The sequence below is a fragment of the Mytilinidion resinicola genome (assembly GCF_010093595.1).
Source record: "Mytilinidion resinicola strain CBS 304.34 unplaced genomic scaffold BDZ99scaffold_13, whole genome shotgun sequence".
Lineage (NCBI taxonomy): Eukaryota > Fungi > Ascomycota > Dothideomycetes > Mytilinidiales > Mytilinidiaceae > Mytilinidion > Mytilinidion resinicola.
Genome location: NW_022985449.1, coordinates 1,458,415 through 1,475,245, shown reverse-complemented (window position 1 = coordinate 1,475,245; position 16,831 = coordinate 1,458,415). Strand labels below are relative to the sequence as shown.

The 16,831-nt window shown below is 52.7% G+C and overlaps 8 protein-coding genes across 8 annotated transcripts; 3 read left to right on the top strand and 5 right to left on the bottom strand.

Moving 5' to 3' along the window:
• Positions 1 to 1,850: 1,850 nt before the first annotated feature.
• Positions 1,851 to 2,990, bottom strand: BDZ99DRAFT_72844 (alpha/beta-hydrolase). The gene is made up of 4 exons (XM_033728858.1): positions 2,969 to 2,990; positions 2,688 to 2,910; positions 2,498 to 2,594; positions 1,851 to 2,411 (listed from the first exon to the last, which is right to left on the bottom strand). The coding sequence occupies exons 2-4, from the start codon at positions 2,773 to 2,775 to the stop codon at positions 1,856 to 1,858; spliced, it is 741 nt and encodes a 246-aa protein (XP_033575056.1). The 5' UTR covers positions 2,776 to 2,910; positions 2,969 to 2,990; the 3' UTR covers positions 1,851 to 1,855.
• Positions 2,991 to 3,586: 596 nt separating this feature from the next.
• On the bottom strand, positions 3,587 to 5,329 carry BDZ99DRAFT_464981 (uncharacterized protein). The gene is made up of 2 exons (XM_033720443.1): positions 5,120 to 5,329; positions 3,587 to 5,068 (listed from the first exon to the last, which is right to left on the bottom strand). The coding sequence occupies exons 1-2, from the start codon at positions 5,125 to 5,127 to the stop codon at positions 3,904 to 3,906; spliced, it is 1,173 nt and encodes a 390-aa protein (XP_033575055.1). The 5' UTR covers positions 5,128 to 5,329; the 3' UTR covers positions 3,587 to 3,903.
• Positions 5,330 to 5,851: 522 nt separating this feature from the next.
• BDZ99DRAFT_72751 (uncharacterized protein) lies at positions 5,852 to 7,066 on the top strand. The gene is made up of 3 exons (XM_033728856.1): positions 5,852 to 6,573; positions 6,661 to 6,719; positions 6,773 to 7,066. Exons 1-3 carry the CDS (start codon positions 6,046 to 6,048, stop codon positions 6,861 to 6,863), a joined length of 678 nt encoding a protein of 225 aa, XP_033575054.1. The 5' UTR covers positions 5,852 to 6,045; the 3' UTR covers positions 6,864 to 7,066.
• On the top strand, positions 6,949 to 7,971 carry BDZ99DRAFT_72805 (uncharacterized protein). The gene is made up of 2 exons (XM_033728857.1): positions 6,949 to 7,155; positions 7,332 to 7,971. The coding sequence occupies exons 1-2, from the start codon at positions 7,138 to 7,140 to the stop codon at positions 7,764 to 7,766; spliced, it is 453 nt and encodes a 150-aa protein (XP_033575053.1). The 5' UTR covers positions 6,949 to 7,137; the 3' UTR covers positions 7,767 to 7,971.
• A 1,069-nt stretch (positions 7,972 to 9,040) lies between these two features.
• On the bottom strand, positions 9,041 to 10,140 carry BDZ99DRAFT_489587 (DUF292-domain-containing protein; the record flags this gene model as incomplete). The annotated part of the gene is made up of 3 exons (XM_033722994.1): positions 9,041 to 9,874; positions 9,951 to 10,061; positions 10,117 to 10,140. The coding sequence occupies 3 exons, from the start codon at positions 10,138 to 10,140 to the stop codon at positions 9,041 to 9,043; spliced, it is 969 nt and encodes a 322-aa protein (XP_033575052.1).
• Positions 10,141 to 11,158: 1,018 nt separating this feature from the next.
• On the bottom strand, positions 11,159 to 12,028 carry BDZ99DRAFT_72741 (uncharacterized protein). The gene has a single exon (XM_033728855.1). It carries the CDS (start codon positions 11,874 to 11,876, stop codon positions 11,340 to 11,342), a length of 537 nt encoding a protein of 178 aa, XP_033575051.1. The 5' UTR covers positions 11,877 to 12,028; the 3' UTR covers positions 11,159 to 11,339.
• A 222-nt stretch (positions 12,029 to 12,250) lies between these two features.
• BDZ99DRAFT_392081 (Asp-tRNAAsn/Glu-tRNAGln amidotransferase B subunit) lies at positions 12,251 to 14,248 on the top strand (the record flags this gene model as incomplete). The annotated part of the gene is made up of 4 exons (XM_033715765.1): positions 12,251 to 12,809; positions 12,864 to 13,483; positions 13,533 to 13,762; positions 13,828 to 14,248. 4 exons carry the CDS (start codon positions 12,251 to 12,253, stop codon positions 14,246 to 14,248), a joined length of 1,830 nt encoding a protein of 609 aa, XP_033575050.1.
• A 240-nt stretch (positions 14,249 to 14,488) lies between these two features.
• BDZ99DRAFT_510139 (isotrichodermin C-15 hydroxylase) lies at positions 14,489 to 16,807 on the bottom strand (the record flags this gene model as incomplete). The annotated part of the gene is made up of 4 exons (XM_033724452.1): positions 14,489 to 14,938; positions 15,004 to 15,170; positions 15,335 to 16,453; positions 16,730 to 16,807. 4 exons carry the CDS (start codon positions 16,805 to 16,807, stop codon positions 14,779 to 14,781), a joined length of 1,524 nt encoding a protein of 507 aa, XP_033575049.1. The 3' UTR covers positions 14,489 to 14,778.
• Between the last annotated feature and the right edge of the window lie 24 nt (positions 16,808 to 16,831).

Here is a 16,831-nt window from a genome sequence, read left to right as displayed (position 1 = left end):
TAGGAAAATGATGCCCCACCAATTTTAGGGCCCGGCTTGAGTCGCTTTGCAGGGTAAATGCAGGTCTGCAGAGTGCGGGCACACACATTGCAGCTCGGAAGCAGACGGTCACTGAGAGCCGTGTGAGCACGCACAAAGCGAACAATTGCGAGCAAGCAGGACCTACCATTTAGCTTTCCGCCTGTGTACAGCGTCAGTTGGGGTTATCTTCAGCGCGCGTTCGTGGTCGAGGGAATACGCACCTGCGGCATGGCTGGCAAGCCAAGGTTGCTCGGTCCGTTTGCGGGCTCCCAAGAAAGACAGGCGTAGGCCTATCCTCGTGGGAATAGGCGTCCATGAGGTTGGAAGGCGGCGGATTACGGCGGCTGGGGCGAGTTCATGTGTACCACGGTGCCACGCTGTGGGGATGTTAAGGAAGACTAGGGCCCCGTGGGGAAGCCGGGCAGACGTTGAGACTCATCGAGGACGCCTGCTGACAGCGCGCCAGTCAAGGCTTGAAATGTCGTCGGCTGCAAGTCACAGTGCGTGCTAATTCGACCCTTCGATAGCTCTGCAGCCGTGGCGTTGGAGCTGAGCGCCACGTGACCCAGGCCCCTGACTCTCATCGCATCGTGGCCCTATTGCAACGCCGCTGCCTCACCTCCGGCCCTGTCCTGAGACTGGCGGCAGGTGAGAGGCGTCTCCAGCCGTGCAAAAGATCGTATTTTGCTGGCGGATCGACAGAGGGGCATTCGACAACTGCACCGCGGAATGCATAATCCGCTACCGGAAGCTCGAAACCGAGTGCTCCGGAAGCCGCCCACGACTCAACGGGCTTCCGCATCTTCAGCTAGCAAGGTGTTACTTTCTTCACGCAGTGCATCAAACAGGGGATCACACATGGTGACATGGTTTGGCTCGAGGAGGCCGTCGCAACCATGCCCCAACACCGCCGCAGTCAGACTAAGGTGAGTAACGACTTGCGATCCGCATCCCCGCTGCAGACGATCGGACGCTTGCAATGGGAGGCTCGGGCATGTCATCGTGCCTGAATGCGCAATGCCTCGTGGGCAATCGGATCTATGTGGGTCCTGGAAACTCCCAGGGGGAATCGGTGTAACATGAGCCTTGTGTTTATCCCCTGCGATTGCAAAGGTATGGGCTATACAAGAAGCTTCTATCGCTTGACGAGCCCGTTGTTCCATTATACAGTAGGGGTGAGCGATAGAAGAAGCCACAAAGCCGCCGTCTTACCGTTATCATTTTCGAAGACGACCTCGAAGTCAGCTCTCTATCTCAGTCAAGAAGTCTTTGGCTTCGAGACACTGTCCTCGGCGCATCGTCACGGTACGGAAGGACGACAGGCTTCCTCAGCAGTTCATGGAAGTCGATTCGCAGTTCCTGAATCGTATGCATTACAGCTGTTACCAACAAGGCCAGAGCGTTTGCCAAACCCGCCACCAGTGCCTCCCTACCGCCGGCAATGCATCCCTTCCGCCCCAGTGCATGCATCTCGGCTTGCTAATCCAGGCACCGAAAGCATTGACTTTTCGGAGCCGAGAGCCAGGGCCTGCATATGAAGCATCGTCAACAATGAACTCGTCGTCCCGTTTGCCTGCGACGACGTGGCCGTGTCACGGACAGCAGGACGGTCAGCGTCATCACAACTTCTCGGCGGGGTTACTAAAACGGATCAGATCATCAACAGTGTTCCTTGAGTTCCATAAGGCATTTCTTCTAGCTAGTCGCCTCCTCGACCCCCTACATTCTCCCGAGGTAGAAATCCGGCTGAAATCTCACTCCCCTCAGGATCACTCCTCTCCCCCCAACGTCTCACCCACAAAGTCTGCGGTCGAAAAGACTTGAAGCAGATGACTTACGCGGACTTGAGGTACTCATTGAACCAAGCCACAGCCTGCAGAAACGCCTGCTCCTTTGCAAACTTCCCCGGCTTCTTGCTCACATCCGTCCTCACAGCAAACCCGTGAGCCACGTCAGAGAACAGATTGAGCTGATACGGCACCGACAGCTTCAGCAGAATCTCCTCAGTCTCGTGGCGTTTTTCGGCAGGGAAGATCTGATCTGTCTCCGCGGTAGAGATGCTGAGCGGGCCCTGGATGCCCTCTAGCTCCTCCTTATCCACAAAGGACGGATGCGCGGTGTACCCGACGTCGATCTGACCGGTCTTGAGGAAACGGCACAGGTACTTGCCGCCAAAGCAGTAGCCAACGGCGCCAATTCGCTTGCTCCCGAGCGGGCCGCGCAGTTCCTTAATTGAGGCGGCGATGATTGGGTCAATGTTATGTGTTTGGAAGTCCTTGAGCCACTCCATGACATTGAAACCTTCTGGCGGGTTGAGCTGAACAGGGTTGTCTCCGAAGAGGTTAGGGATCACAACGAAGTAGCCATTGGCGGCGAATTGGTCGGCGATCCTGCGTGATAATTAGTGTGTGATAAATAGGCAGGATGAGGTTCCCAGATAGTCTAGCTAAGTAGGCGAGGGATAGTGAGACCGTACAGCTGCACGTTGAGGAATTTATGGCCGAGGACGTCGGTGATGATTAGGATGGCATTCTGCGTGCTTCGGTCTTTGGGGTAAGAGAAGTAGGCCTCGACTGTTGTTACTTGCATCAGCTCCCGTTCATCTTCAAGATCTTTTGTTGTTGTTTGTTGTTGTAATATAAGATCTCTCGGTCAACACCACGTACCATCGCCGAACTTGCCCAATTCGCCGACAGCGGCGCCCTCATGCTTGACACCGACGGTGCAGCAAGCAGCTGGTTGATGAGACGTCATTTTTCAGGGAGATGCCAAAGTCACTGGACTGAGACTGCGAGCAGACCTGGTGTTGCGGGGTGAAAGAATGACGAGGAAGTTCGGCGAGGGGTGGTATTTGAAATGCCGGAAGGATTTAGCAAGGCGAAGTGGATCCTAGTCGAACATTAGCTATCAGCAAACGAACAGTCAAGCTATTCATACGACTACCCACCGAAGGTACTTTGAATAAGGAAAATGCTTGAAGAGTCGAGCAAGGAGATCAAACCTAGCCTTTTATATTGCCCCCCTCCAATAGCTGTCGCACCGATTGTAGCAAACTCGTCCGGAATTAAGGCTTCAAAGGCATCCTCGGATGACGAGGAAGTGGGGTGAAAGAAGCTCATCCCAGCATCACCCCTCCACTGGCGCGGCAGCTAGCGATGTTTCCCCCTTAGGGCAAGCCTTGGAGGCTCCTTCGTGTGAGAGAGTGGCATAGCGGACGGGCTTAACCTCAAGCTTAATAATGTGACGCTGAAAAATTGTTTCGGTATAGGGAACGGCATAGGAGTAGACTAGTGAGGAGCTTCGAATGCTAGCTCGAGTTTTGCCTTTCCAGCGCCGACGTCTCGTTATTGAAAAGTGGTGATGATTTGTCAGAGAGCTATCATCAATAGGCCAGCACGAGGGTAGAAACAAATAAACTGGTCTCGATATACAGAGTTCCATTGAAACACCAGAAAGAGTGGTAAAAGTATGTGCACAGAATTTGTAATGTCCGTATATGAGCCGGTGGAGGACGAGTGGCCAGAATGTAGTGTCCAGAATATAGAGCAAAATATTGAGACGCCGTGCATGATGTTTGCTTTTTACCGTCGAACCGCAGATTGTCGCAAATGTTACACTACATTCAAAGGCCTACCTAGATAGATATAGTGATTTTTGTCTCACCATCCATTCTAGTATTAGACCATTATGTATATAGTCCGTCAACACTTTCCCAAAGCTACCTGGGTGTCTTAAGGTTGTGCCTCTTATTAGGCATCCGATCATCACATTCATCTAAACTCGCGCCGAATCTTACCTTAATATTATTGACATTATGTCTAGAGAATTAGGTATCTATTGAAACACCCCTAACTAGCGAACGGGAGTGAACAGACTGATATCCTAGTGCTGCACACGACCGTATTTGTCACCTGACTTCCGCTCGTCTCTATGCTTTCTTGAGCCATGATGATGTCCGCGAAGCTTGCTAGACTCCGGGCTTCGATCTCGGACTGGACTTCGGCTTCGCCTGCGCTCGCTGCGATGAGAGGACCTTCGCTTATGGCTGTCCTCTCTGCTCCTACTTCTATGCTGCTGATGCTTTGAACTCCTCTCCTCATCTCTACGCCAACTTTCATGCTTGGGTGACTTGTCCAACGAGAAGCTTTCCAATTTAGCTTGATCGTGATGCCCTTTTTTGCTCTTGCCATGCTTCTCCCGCCTCCTCTCCCGCTCGCCCATTGCCCTTAGCTCCGTGATTTCCTGCTCTCTCTTCGCTGTCCAGGCCCTCCTGTCCCTCTCCGCTTGCTTGAGTTGAGCCTGCGCCTTCTGCATGACGGCGAACGGATCATTCGTGACGAGTCTCTTCTTTTCCCGTTCTTCCCGCCTTGGGTCTTCCTTGCCCCACATATCCTTTGTGGGCATGTTCATCAGCATGTCGTCCCCCCGAGCCCCATCATACAATACCTTTGCCGCTGAGTACCACGGTTTTTCTGGTGCTTTCACTCCTCCTAACGGCATACCGTTTTGCAGCTCATGCTCGTTCTCCTTTTTCCTCTTCTCCCGCTCCGCCTTATCGTTCCGCTCACCCTTCCGCAGCCTCTGCATCTCTGCCTTCTCATCCACCGGAAAGAGACTGATATGCCCTCGGTGATCGACAACCGGCGCATCAACAGCCACCTTTGGCTTCCAGCCTTTAGCTTCTAGGTCCTGGTTATTTTTAGCACGAGGCGTAGTCGTGACCTGAGCGAGGCGAATATCACGATCGGTATCGTCTTCGCCACGGAGGCGGCGTCGCTTTCTGTCATGACCCGAGCCATCCGTATCTCTCTTCTCCGCTTTGTCACTGCGATCTCTCTTGTGTCCGGTTTGGAGATTGTCTGCTGGGGCTGGGAGGAGTGGAGGGGGTGTCACACCGCGTAGTATGGCTATACGGCGTTCCGCATCAGCTTCTTGCATGCGCTGCTCCTCTGCCTCTTCGCGTGCGGCGGCGGCGGCCTCGTCGGCGCGCACGCGGGCGACGTTGGCGGGGTTGTAGACGTTCCATGACTTCTTTGCGAGGAGGTGGCTGAGAGTTGTTAGATATGTTCGAGGTAGTTAAATAATGCGGTGTACTCACAGAGGCATATTGGGTGGTTGAAGAGGGGTGGTACAAAAGTGAGGTCGAGGTACTTTTGCAGGAACTTTCCGTACGCGGAGACCGAGCAGGCAGGTGCGAAGGCGAGACTCGACTTAATGGACTCGAAGCATTGGATTATGCCTCCGAGCTATATGGATCCCCATGAGAAGGCCGCAACAGTGTCGAAACAACGACACTCGCAGCGGTGGTTGCACGATGGATAACCCCGCCAGACGAGTGACAGCTCACCACCCGCTGCCATGAAGCACGCCCCGCAGAGCGATCATCCCGGATCATCATCAGCTTCAGGCATGCACATCGGCTCTCCACGCCTATCCAGGTACCGCCGAATCGCCTCCAATCCCACGCAGCACAGCTTGAGCCTCCATCGTGTGGTGATTGCGCGGCTCAAAACGACGCGATTAGCACTCGACGGCGAGGCCCACGTACCACGGTCCTCCCTTCTTTTACCTCATTGAGCCTGCGCGACATGTGCAATCCCACCCCATCCCAGCGCCGACTCTTGTGTACAAGATAAAGCTACCGCCGTCCCCCCAGGCCAGCCTCGAACCCCGGATTCGAGGTGTTGAACCCTTTCCCGAAGGTGCCATCCCAGCACCACTCACCCGACATCAGCCCTAGTTAGTTAACCTCGCGACCACACGTTTGCAAGTATTAGTCCGGTTTCAGGTGCTGAGGTCAGGATTCGACGGGCAGCCCTTGCTTTGACGCCCACGGTACGCGCACACCGGTCTATTGTTCTGGTAGAGAGCGCATATCAAACAAGACCACGAACCCAACCACCTCTCGCCCCGCCAAGTTTCACGAGCTGAGGACGAAACCTCAGGAAGGACATCTCACGCTTTGTGAGAGAAAGAAAAAACGAATACCCTCCCTCGCCGTGGCAACCTATACAACTCTCTACAATGCCTACCTACCTCTGCCACGGCTTCCGCTGGCCCCGTCCTCTCATCCGAATCCACATCATCTTGCAAAACCTCGACGATGCCGCCGCAGAATGGCTTATGGCGCCGCCTACCACCGCAACTTTGACCCAGAACTTCCACACGCTCTACCCAGAGCTCATGGCCTCGCTTCCCTCGCTCCGCTTCATTGAGCAGTATGACCCCGCCGACACCTCCGCCAAGTCTCAGCCCTTCGCCTACGTTTGCGACCAGGTCCACGAAGTACAACTAGGAGTTGATATCGATGAAGTGAGGGGGAAGGGTGTGGCGAACGAGGCATGGGCCGCTCTGGTCGATTTGAGGGACAAGATTGCGCCGGGGGAGAAGGTGGCGTGGTTCGTGGTTGTGAATGGAGACGTGGAGCGGTGGGCACCACCGACAGTGGGGTTGTTAGAAGGAAGTAGCGCCGGAAGCGGTGTCAGCGCGGGGAGTGCAATCAGTCCAACTAGTGGGAGTGGGAGCAGTGTGGGGAGGGAGGAGGATGGAGAGGTAAGCTGGTCGCCTGATTCTTCAATATCACCAAGCCTTGCTTCGAAGGGACTTTCACACAGGATTAGCTAACGAGGTGATCTTTAGAAACAGCGCAAGGGATTCAGGAAATGGTTTGGCAGGAATTCGCTTCGCAAGTCGAAAAGGTATGCTTCTTGTCTTGTAACGTTCATGTATTTTCATCTGATTCCTCGTACAGCATGCGCGATCTCAACATCGACGAATCCATACAGTCGCACCCTGGCACCCCGCCTTCTCTCTCTCAGACTGCTCCTGGTACCGCCGTTTGATGTGAAGAATCACCACGAGTACATACGACGTGCACAATTCTGATTCAGTTTGTTCACAAAGTTCCCGAAGCAAGCGATTTCTAAGCTTGAATTTCAGGCCCTTTAAGCCTTTGATCTATCTGGCGGATGCGGCGTTCATCAAAGCTAGGTACAGCGCCTGAGTCTCCTCGTCATCTTGGCTTATGTCAGTTGCAATTGGCGGTTTTCTCAGAATATAACGTGTCGCTTTCATTATGATCAATCAAGTACTCGGGCCCCGTCGGGTTGTTTCACAATGATCGAAGATCAGCCCGTACGTAGTACGGGCCTACACCCTCAACCGAAAAACACCCTCAACGAAAATTTACCCCTCTATTCACTGCTTTACACCTACGCCTACGTACAACAACGTACTACAGCTACAAAATGACTCGGCCAGTTTATTCAGAATATACAGATGAAGCTGATGAGATTAATACAATTGTGAAGGAACTCAAGGCGCTCGGCGGCAAGCACAATCTTATGCAAATCTCAGCCACCCGAAATGTCACCTACGGCAAGCTTTGGAGGGCCTTTCGTGGTAATGCAACGAAGTCAACACGTAGGCCTGTTGGCCAGAGGTTGGATAAGGCTCAAGCACTTGCCTTGAAGCAATTTTTGGACCATATAGACAGTATTAGGTTTAGAATTCGTCGAGAGATGGTACGCGATGCCGCCAATTCGATTTTAGCCCGAAATCACACTGTACTTTACAACAATAACGAAGCCCCCCCACGCGTAGGCATTCACTGGCCAATAAGATACCTTGAGAATACATCATACAACAAAACCAAGGCCAAGCCTATTGAAACTTCACGGAAAAGGGCACAGGATCCCGCCTACATACAGACCTGGTTCGAAGGGCAAGCTGCCTACTGCAAATAGCATGGAATTATACCAGATAACTACTGGAACTTTGATAAGTGCGGCGTACGCCTTGGTGTAGCATGTAGCCAGCTAGTTTAGACCGGCGTAGGGAGGGAGATCTACGTGCCTTATTTAAATAGTAGAGAGCTAGTAATACTAGTAGAAACAGTGCGTTTAAACGGTAAATATATAGCTCTAATAATTATTATTACTGGCCAGCACTTAATAGAGGATTGGTTCGAAAACCTACTAGCTGCGTACCTAGTTGGCAGGTAAGGCATATTATAATACCTGGCGTCTAATTTATTTAGAGCTTTTAAAAACACAGGCAGTATAAGCTGCATACAACAGCCGTAGATTAGGTGCTAGGAAGAAGCTACTTTCTGGAGGCCTAGTATACGCTAAAGAGGCTCGATATATAAAAAGACAGCGCCAAATAAATAATAAGGATAAAGAAATGCAGGCTCTAATATTAAAGCGTAAAGAATAGCATTAAAAAGCGTATACAAGATATATAGATGAGGTTCTTCCTGCATTTACCAAATTCTATTGGGGCAACTATGTAGAGGTGTATAGCTTTCAAGGCGAGCTTCCTCCTACGTCACCAGCCAATCAGATGGTGAATTGGAGGCCCCTGATTAAGCCTGTATATAGAAAGGCCTATATTAGATGGGTGATGGGGCCGTGTACGAAGATGGGGAGAAAACGGGTGGCCAAGATGATTGACTATGCCAAGGCTACAAAACCTAGGCCACCAACACCAAATGAGGATGGAGATGAAGGCAATACTCAGGTTGATCCTGCATTAGACCGGATGGAATGGGGGCCCTAGGGGAGGCCTATTAATTGAGAAACAGTGAATGTATAATATATTTTCGTTTGAGGGTGTTTTTCGGTTGAGGGTGTAGGCCCGTACTACGTACGGGCTGATCTTCGATCATTGTGAAACAACCCGACGGGGCCCGAGTAAGGTGTTTCATGGACATATGGGCAAAAAATCGCGTTTTTTAGGGATTTCGTGGCCGGTTGCATACCTGTCGAGCGGCGTGGGCATAAAGTCTTGTTTTGCTAGTGTCCTTCGTTTTGAAGCGTTCCGCGGATACGAGTTCGGTTCCGGTATATCCCTAGACCTCGCTTTTCGCTGAGAAATACCATTAGCCTGCGCTGGCAGGCAATGTCAATATATTGGTATCATCTGGCATCTATCCGAAGCATCCACGATCTTCATCGTTATTCATTGCCAAGTCGAGTCCGTGCTCGTGATCATCACATCATCTGTCCTAATGCCAGCCCTACCTCTTTAGCTGCGCGAACCTCTTCGCCAACTCATCCACATCGGGTATTTTCCCGCCAGGCCCGTCATCCTTCTTCTTCGCCGGCGCCGCAGGCTTCACCTCCCCTTTCCGAACGTTCGCCGCATCGCTCTGCCCTGGCAGTCGCAGCTTCGGTGCAATATTATCTGTACTCGGACTCGGCGGTGTGATGCGCAGCGGGCTCTGGGGTCCAAACTTCCGTGGCGGCGTCGCTTTCGCCAGCTCCGCTACCTCGTCCTCCTCACGCTGCTTCTTCGGATCATCGCCTGGCTCCGCCTCCAGCGGCGGCTCCAGCAGCCTCTCCTTCTGCTTCTTTCTCTCCGGCTCCGCTAGCTCCCCAATCCCACCTCCACCCTCCCCATCATCATCCTCTTCCTCTTCCTCCGCCTCCCCAAACGGGACGCCGTAGAACCGCGCAATCTCCGCCAAATACGCATCCACGAGCTTCCGATCCGGCGTGTCAATCCGCAGCTTGTTCAGCACGCGCTCCGCGACCCCCTCGCCCTCCATACTCGCCAGCGCGACGTCTTTCCCGAATTTCTCGACCAGCAGCGTGCGCGCTTGGTGCAGTTCCTTGATCGAGGTGCGGGGCGCCGCGTAGATGAGGGAGCGCACGGCTTCTTCGAGCGCGGGGTCGAGCGAGGCGACGCCGTGCGGGGCTGGCGAGCTGTGGGGGGAGGAGGGGGGGTCGAGGAGCTGGGAGCGCGCGAGCAGCAGCTCGCAGTACAGCTCGAGCATCTCGTGCAGCTCCGTGGTTATGTCGCTGCGGATGATGTTTTCGACTCGAATGCGCGCGGATTCGAGCTTGCCGGCCTGAGGGGTGGGGAGGGGGGTTAGTTGGATTGGTTTTAGGAGGGGGGTGGAGGGGGGATCTGGGGATGGGGTGTACCTCTAGTAGTTGTGCCATTGCGCGCCGCTGTTGCTTAGCTAGTGCGGAGTCTTTTTGCTGCACCATTCGTAGGCGCGATATCGCCAGCTTGAGCTGTACCTTCAGCTTTGACTGGTGCCTGTTAGCTTTGTTTGTGGACTGGGAGGATGCCCAGGGGGGAGCATACCACGACTGTTGAGGGTGGCGCCATGGTGGAAACGGGCTTTCTTGTGGAGAGGGCGAAATGTAGTAGTTCGTGGAGATGTGGTTGTGGCGGAGGATGTAGTTGATAGAGTGTGAGGTCAGGCTCCCAAGGTCAGTTTCCCGATAGAGGGGCTGGGGTGGGGCTTAGCTAAGGCTGGAGCACAAGATTGGTTGTATCACCAACTTCCTGAAACCATCAGGCACGACCGCGAACTATGAAAGAACGATCTAGTTCATCGCCATAGATCTGCGTACACTCTTCCGCCACTACTAATGGTACAATAAGGTTATTCCACCAAAATGTAGGTGATATCCTATTATCTTGTGTAGCCGTCCGAGGTTTCCTGGTAAGCCTACAGGTTGGTGAAACTGATGAACCTCTATGCACACTGCTCGGATTCCTGAAACACCTTGAGCCCCCCACTCGGAAAATAGAGCGTGTACAAGAATGATACAAGAGAGGAGCGAGCTAACATATTGCTTTAGTATACAGGTGAGGAGTATAGACACCCTCCGAATAGGGGTTCTCCAATGAGAAAAAAACTGACAAGAGCGGGAGTCGAACGCGGACCCAGACAACGGATATAAAAAAGAAAAACAAGACCTAAGGTAAGCATATTGGAGATACGGGGCCGACGCCACTAGGGCAAAGATCCTGCTGGTTAGTACGAGTAGGGTTGAAGTTTTTCAAAGTATATGGATAAGTTGATCTGAGGAAGGGTTTTTTGTTTTGGTAAGGGCACGCGAGGGAGGAGACGGCTCCAATGAGCGGTGTCATTTCACCTCTACAGTGCTTTGAGATCTGTTCTCGCTGGGTCCAAGAACAGCCGCCATTACAGTTCATGTTACTCAGAGCACTAACCCATAGTCTCTTCCACCATGCGTCCAAACTTTAAAATGTCTTTCGGCGTACTATGATCTTTCAAAGCCCACGGACAGTCAAAAGGATCACCAAGATGAAACGTATCAGAAATCGACATCCCTTTCCTGGGCTTGAGGAATTGCTTTCCGAGGTGCATCCCCGACGAACAGGCCGATTGATACGCCTTCGTAGCCGTAGCATCTTTCCACATCGCGATTAGGTCCTTTTCTGCCGTTCGCCTTCCCTTACCCCGACATCTTACACCAAACTCGTTCTTATACTCGTCACACTATTTGCACTCTGGTCATTTATGACGAGCCTCACGCCTCTTCTCTCTCCTCTTCTCATTTTGGTCCTTCAATGGCTTTCACGTCCCCGCGCTGCTCTCCATCACCCCTTTGCTTTACTTGATGATTGTCGCGAATTAATTCAAGGGCTACCGAAATCCCAATAGCACTGAAGAGTAACGTACTAACACCGATACGTTTGAAGATCAAGGCAGACGAGAACCTAGAGGTTGCTTCGTCAAGTAGCTCTGCGCTGCCTGCTTTCAAATTTGGCTGCGTTCTCGAGTCCTTGGCCCACATCCGAAGTCCATGTTGCTGGACAAGCTGGGATTCGAGTGTAGGGAATGTGTGTAGACGAACTGGAAAGAACCATGCGATTTGATGGAGTCTGAGTACGGAATGAGATAACTGTCGCATTGCCAGGGATGTGCGGAGCATGCTGGAGGACTGGCTAGAGAGTGAAGTCTGGAAGCCTGTACGGAGAAGGGGAATATGACGGTGCCTTGAGAGATGATCCAGAAGTGTTGGTTGCACCGCATCGACTTCATGATTCCCGAATGGCCATCGAATGGTGGCACAGTGCTGGGATTTCATTTCGTTGACACCTACTTGATGCTGCTTGAGGCACTCCAGCGAGCTTAAAATACTCTAGTACTTGGTCAGGAAATAGGTTTGCATCTCATCTAGATCTGTAGAGCTTGTTGGAGCAGTGTCTAATTTATATACTATCGTGGATTACGCCTTGGTAGATTGTTGAAGAATTCGGGAGAGCACCCTTGACAGTTGCAAAAACTGAGCAACACGGTTAAGCTCTGGTTCAGTTTGCATGCCCTAAGAAGTGACATCTTATCTTGATTCATAAAAGTGCTAGGAGGGACTTAAAACGGCGGCAAAAGAGTAGCACGCACAGACCATCTCGGCTTTCACTTTGAAGCTTCAACGCGTCAGGCGCTTTTAACCCACCAGCAATGTTTTCGCGCCCCTCCAGCTCTCTGTACCGCGGTGCAGCTCAAGGACGATATGTGTGCCAGGCCTGTCTCCGCGATGTCCGAGTTAGGCGCCAATTGGTAGCCAACGCCCAGTGTCTCCAGCTTCGAAGTCGCTCACTTCAAACTACGACAACTGCGGAAGAGGTCACGCCATACAGGAAGCAATTGAAGGATGAAGCCAAAAAAAAGAAACTAGAAGGAGGACCGAAGGCCTCCAAAAAGAAGTCGAAAACTAAGGATCCGAGACTAGAGAAATGGGAATTGACCGTGGGAATCGAGATACACGCTGAGCTCAATACCGCCCGGAAGTTATTCTCCAGTGCTGCCACTTCAAGTAGTGACGCGCCAAACACTCATGTTGCAGTGTTCGACGTTGCGTTTCCTGGAACCCAGCCTCATTTCCAGCGGGAAACTCTCATACCGGCCCTGCGTGCTGCCATAGCCCTCAACTGTATTATTCAGCCGAAGAGCAGCTTTGATCGGAAGCATTATTTCTATCAAGATCAGCCGGCCGGGTATCAAATCACACAATATTACGGTAACTATAAATCCTCAATTGGTCCTGTAGCTATGCTAATGTGTGAGCAAATAGAACCTTTTGCAAAAGACGGCCATATCACGCTCTTCGATCATGATGGAATTGCTCCAGAGGACGGGAAATCGATTACAATCGGCATAAAGCAGATTCAGATGGAGCAAGACACCGCAAAGACAATCCAACGACCACCATCCACCCACCTCCTTGACTTCAACCGTGTATCTCACCCGCTCATCGAAGTCATAACCCTCCCCCACATCCACCATCCGTCTACTGCCGCCGCTTGCGTCCGAAAAATACAAGCGATCCTTAAGACCATTGATGCTGTCACGGCTGGTATGGAGCTAGGCGGTCTCCGCGCCGACGTGAATGTCTCGGTAAGGGAGAGGCATAACACTACTGGGACCGGACCAGACAATTCATATTATGGCGTGACGGGGCTTGGACAGCGGACAGAGATCAAGAACCTAAGCAGCTTCAAGGCCGTGGAAGATGCCATAATTGCTGAGCGAGATCGCCAAATCGATGTTCTCGAAGCTGGTGGGATCATCGAGGGCGAAACTCGAGGCTGGACCTTGGGGAGCAAAGAGACGAGGAAGTTAAGAGGCAAAGAAGGGGAAATTGATTATCGATATATGCCTGATCCGGATCTGGGGCCTGTTATAGTCGGAGATGTCAGTTTCGAGGCTTCATGTGGTTAAGCTCTTTGCTAATACTGTCTAGGACGTTGTTCAAGCTCTTCGAGATACTCTACCCGAGCTACCTGATGATATAGCAAGCAAGCTTGTTTCCTCAGTAAAATATGGGCTTACCATGAAGGATGCAAAAACAATGGTTGCATTAGACGATGGCGAGCGGCTTGACTATTATCTAGACGTAGTCCAGTTACTTCACAAGGATTTAGAGAACGATACGGCACTACAAGGCTCCATTGGCAGGGTTGCAGGTAATTGGTGAGTTATGATCTGTCTTTTCACAGTCGAAATTGCAGTTGCAGAACATTGACTAATCTCAACAGGGTCCTTCATGAGCTTGGTGGGCTTTTCACGACCTCGGAGGAGGGCTGGACAGACACCAAAGTAATGTCCCAGAACCTTACAAGCATAATCTCTCAACTCCTCCGCCGTCAAATCACAGGGCGTACCGCAAAGCTACTCATCGCAACAATCTTTCATGGAGACCAGCGTACAGTGAACCAGATCATTGAAGAAGAGAACATGACGCTTCGGCCAATGTCCCGCGAAGATTATCTGGCTACCGCTAAAGCTTTGCTCTCGGAGAACCCCGATGTCGTGCAAGCAATCAAGGAAAAAGGACAGCACGGGAAAATCATGTTCCTAGTTGGGCAGATGGTTCGTCGTAGCGAAGAGGGAACTGTGGAGGCAAAGACGGCAGAGAGTATTTTGAAAGAGCTACTGGAAATACCACGTGACGAATAGTACGGCAGTGGCGACGGCGAGTCAAAAATTCGCACGACACATGAGAGGACGCATCAATCGTCTTTTCCCGCGAGATAACGCCGCGGGAGATGGTCAGGATAGCTACCAAAATGCACAGATGAAAGTCAAGAGCTACAACGGCCAGCTTAGAGAACGCGAAGTTATAGATCTTTTACGCCGAGCCGACGTAACTGGAGGCGGTCTGTTCATCCCCAACTGTCGCACACGGAAGATGTGGAGAGCTTTAAGACGGATATTGCAAAGTCTGTGATCATAGCTCTTTACTACGAACCACGCCGCCAGAGGTGATTGATTCATTGTAACACTCCTTGGACGGATGTCAATAATTACAGCGCCGAAATCAGAAACGTTTGACGCACAAGGTGCGGCTCTGTGTAGGCCTCCCAATCCATCCAAAAGTGCCCAGAGCTAGTTAGACGGCGGTATGAACCTCAAAAATTCATAGGGATCCACCAACGCCTCGCTCAATCGCCCCCCCCCAAGCCGCCTAGTCTACACCACGAAATGCCTCAGTCCCGCACAACCGGCGTAAGCTTCACCATCAGCGGCGGCTTCTCCCACAGGCTAAACACCTTCTGGTCGAGCCAGTTCGTCTCCTTCTCCACAAGCTCCAGGTCGAAGGTCCAGAAGACTCGGGCCATAATGAGGCGCATTTCGGCGTAAGCAAGTCTAGAGCGGATGTTAGCCGTGATATTTTTTTTGAGACAGAGTTGGGTTGAGGAAAAAGGACGTACTGCTTCCCTAGGCAATTCCTGGGACCGAACGAGAACGGGTTGTAGACGGCCTTCTTGTCGGCCGCGTAGCGCTCGTCTCCTAGCCAGCGCTCCGGGACGAAGGAGTCTGGGTCGACGAAGTTGCGGGCGGAGTGGTTGGCTGGGTACTGCGAGACGTAGACGGATGACTTTGTAGAGGCTCGTCAGGAAAGATCTACTATCAGGAGTCGACTATCAGACAGCCAGCCTTGAAAGCAGCTCAGAATGAGCCACATCGAACTGTATGTCCTTGTCTAGTCTTCAAAAGCACCTTAGGGTACTCCCAGCAGTGGCAAACGAGAACAGCACTTACGCCCTCCGGCACCCAATGCCCACTAATCCGATCCCCCCCCTTCGGCACCACCCTCGGAAACCCCGTCGGCACCGGCGGATAAAACCTCAACCCCTCCGCACACACCGCAATCATATACTCCAGCTTACTCACCGCCTCAGCCGTAATCTCGCTCGCGCTCTTAAACCTGCCGCGAATCTCCCTGACCATCGTCTCCAGCACCGCGGGGTGCTGCAGCAGCAACCACGTCGTGCCGCTCAGCATCGTCGCCGTCGTCTCGCTGCCCGCAACCATGAACACGGCCATGCTCGACTCGATCTCGCCCGTCGCGAGCGGTGTGCGCCCGGCCTCCTGGTTCTGGATCACTTGCGTCAGGAAGTCCGGCCGGTCCGTCTCGCGCGCCATGCGCACGCGCACGAGGCCGAAGACGCGCGTGATGAAGTCCAGCTGCTTGGCGAGGACGTCCTTGGGCAGCATCCGGCGCGCGATGCTCTGGAGATGCGGGAAGCGCCGGATCGTGGAACTGAGGCCGAGGCCTTTGGCCAGAAAGAAGGTGAGGTTGACGAGGGGCTGGTAGCCGCGGTCCCGCAGGCACCCAAGGGGCTCGCCGAAGGTTAGGTCCGCGATGATGTCGAAGGTGAAGCAGTTGTACCACTTCAGGATGTCGGTGGCGCCGTTGACCATCTCCTCCTCGAGGCGGTTGATGAAGAGGTCGACGTAGCCTTGGATCAGCGGCTCTTGTTCCCTCAGTGCTTTGTCCGAGAACGCGTGCGCGAAGTTGCGGCGGAGGCGCTGGTGCAGCTCTTCGCCGGCGCCGACGATGCTGGGGTAGCCGTTCGGGTAGGCGGCATAGAAGGCGCTGTCTTTGAGGTAGGGCGGGGTTTTGTTCTTGCCCGTGCGGAAGCCGTAGACGTCTTGCCAGGCTGTCTCACCGGAGATGAAGGAGACTTCGGTAGGGGAGAGGCGGACGGCCTCGCCATATTTGGTGTGGAGTTTTTGCACCCATTTGACTTGGTCGCCGCTGAGGAGGTGGTAGATGTACGGCGCCCAGGTTGCGGCTGCGAGCTTCTCGCCGGGGATGTGGGATAGTGGGTGGAAGTAGATGTTGTAGATGGCGGTACATAGGAAGTAGGATGGTATCTACTATAGTTTAGTAACTGCATTCTAAGTGACAGTGCTAGCTTCGTAAATCCGGGCACATGAATATACCACTGCTTGGGTGCCGCTCTTGGCTGCTAGACACCATTGTCAGACTCGACCCTGCCAGGGAACCGGCCAAACAAGAGCATAAAACAGCCCAGATCTCGGCGTTAGACTTTATGTCGTATCTAAGATCCTTGACAACTCACGACACCTCAAGCAGTGGCACACTAGTGCACCCAGATTATTAGCAAAGCACTGGATTTGAAGACATACGATTAGAAGGATAGTTCCAAGGATGGTTGCGAGTCCTTGAGGACTATACAGCGCTGAGCCTGAAACGGGCGCGTCCATAGTGACTCCCATGGTCGATTTTTT

Excerpts from the sequence above, each read along its gene's own strand:
- BDZ99DRAFT_72844 (XM_033728858.1), bottom strand. The coding sequence starts at position 2,775 with ATGACGTCTCATCAACCAGCTGCTTGCTGCACCGTCGGTGTCAAGCAT. Across the intron at positions 2,595-2,687 it reads ATTGGGCAAGTTCGGCGATG|TCGAGGCCTACTTCTCTTAC; the intron begins GTACGTGGTGTT and ends AAGTAACAACAG. Across the intron at positions 2,412-2,497 it reads AAATTCCTCAACGTGCAGCT|GATCGCCGACCAATTCGCCG; the intron begins GTACGGTCTCAC and ends ATTATCACGCAG.
- BDZ99DRAFT_72751 (XM_033728856.1), top strand. The coding sequence starts at position 6,046 with ATGCCTACCTACCTCTGCCACGGCTTCCGCTGGCCCCGTCCTCTCATC. Across the intron at positions 6,574-6,660 it reads GGAGGGAGGAGGATGGAGAG|AAACAGCGCAAGGGATTCAG; the intron begins GTAAGCTGGTCG and ends GGTGATCTTTAG. Across the intron at positions 6,720-6,772 it reads TCGCTTCGCAAGTCGAAAAG|CATGCGCGATCTCAACATCG; the intron begins GTATGCTTCTTG and ends TTCCTCGTACAG.
- BDZ99DRAFT_72741 (XM_033728855.1), bottom strand. The coding sequence starts at position 11,876 with ATGAAATCCCAGCACTGTGCCACCATTCGATGGCCATTCGGGAATCAT.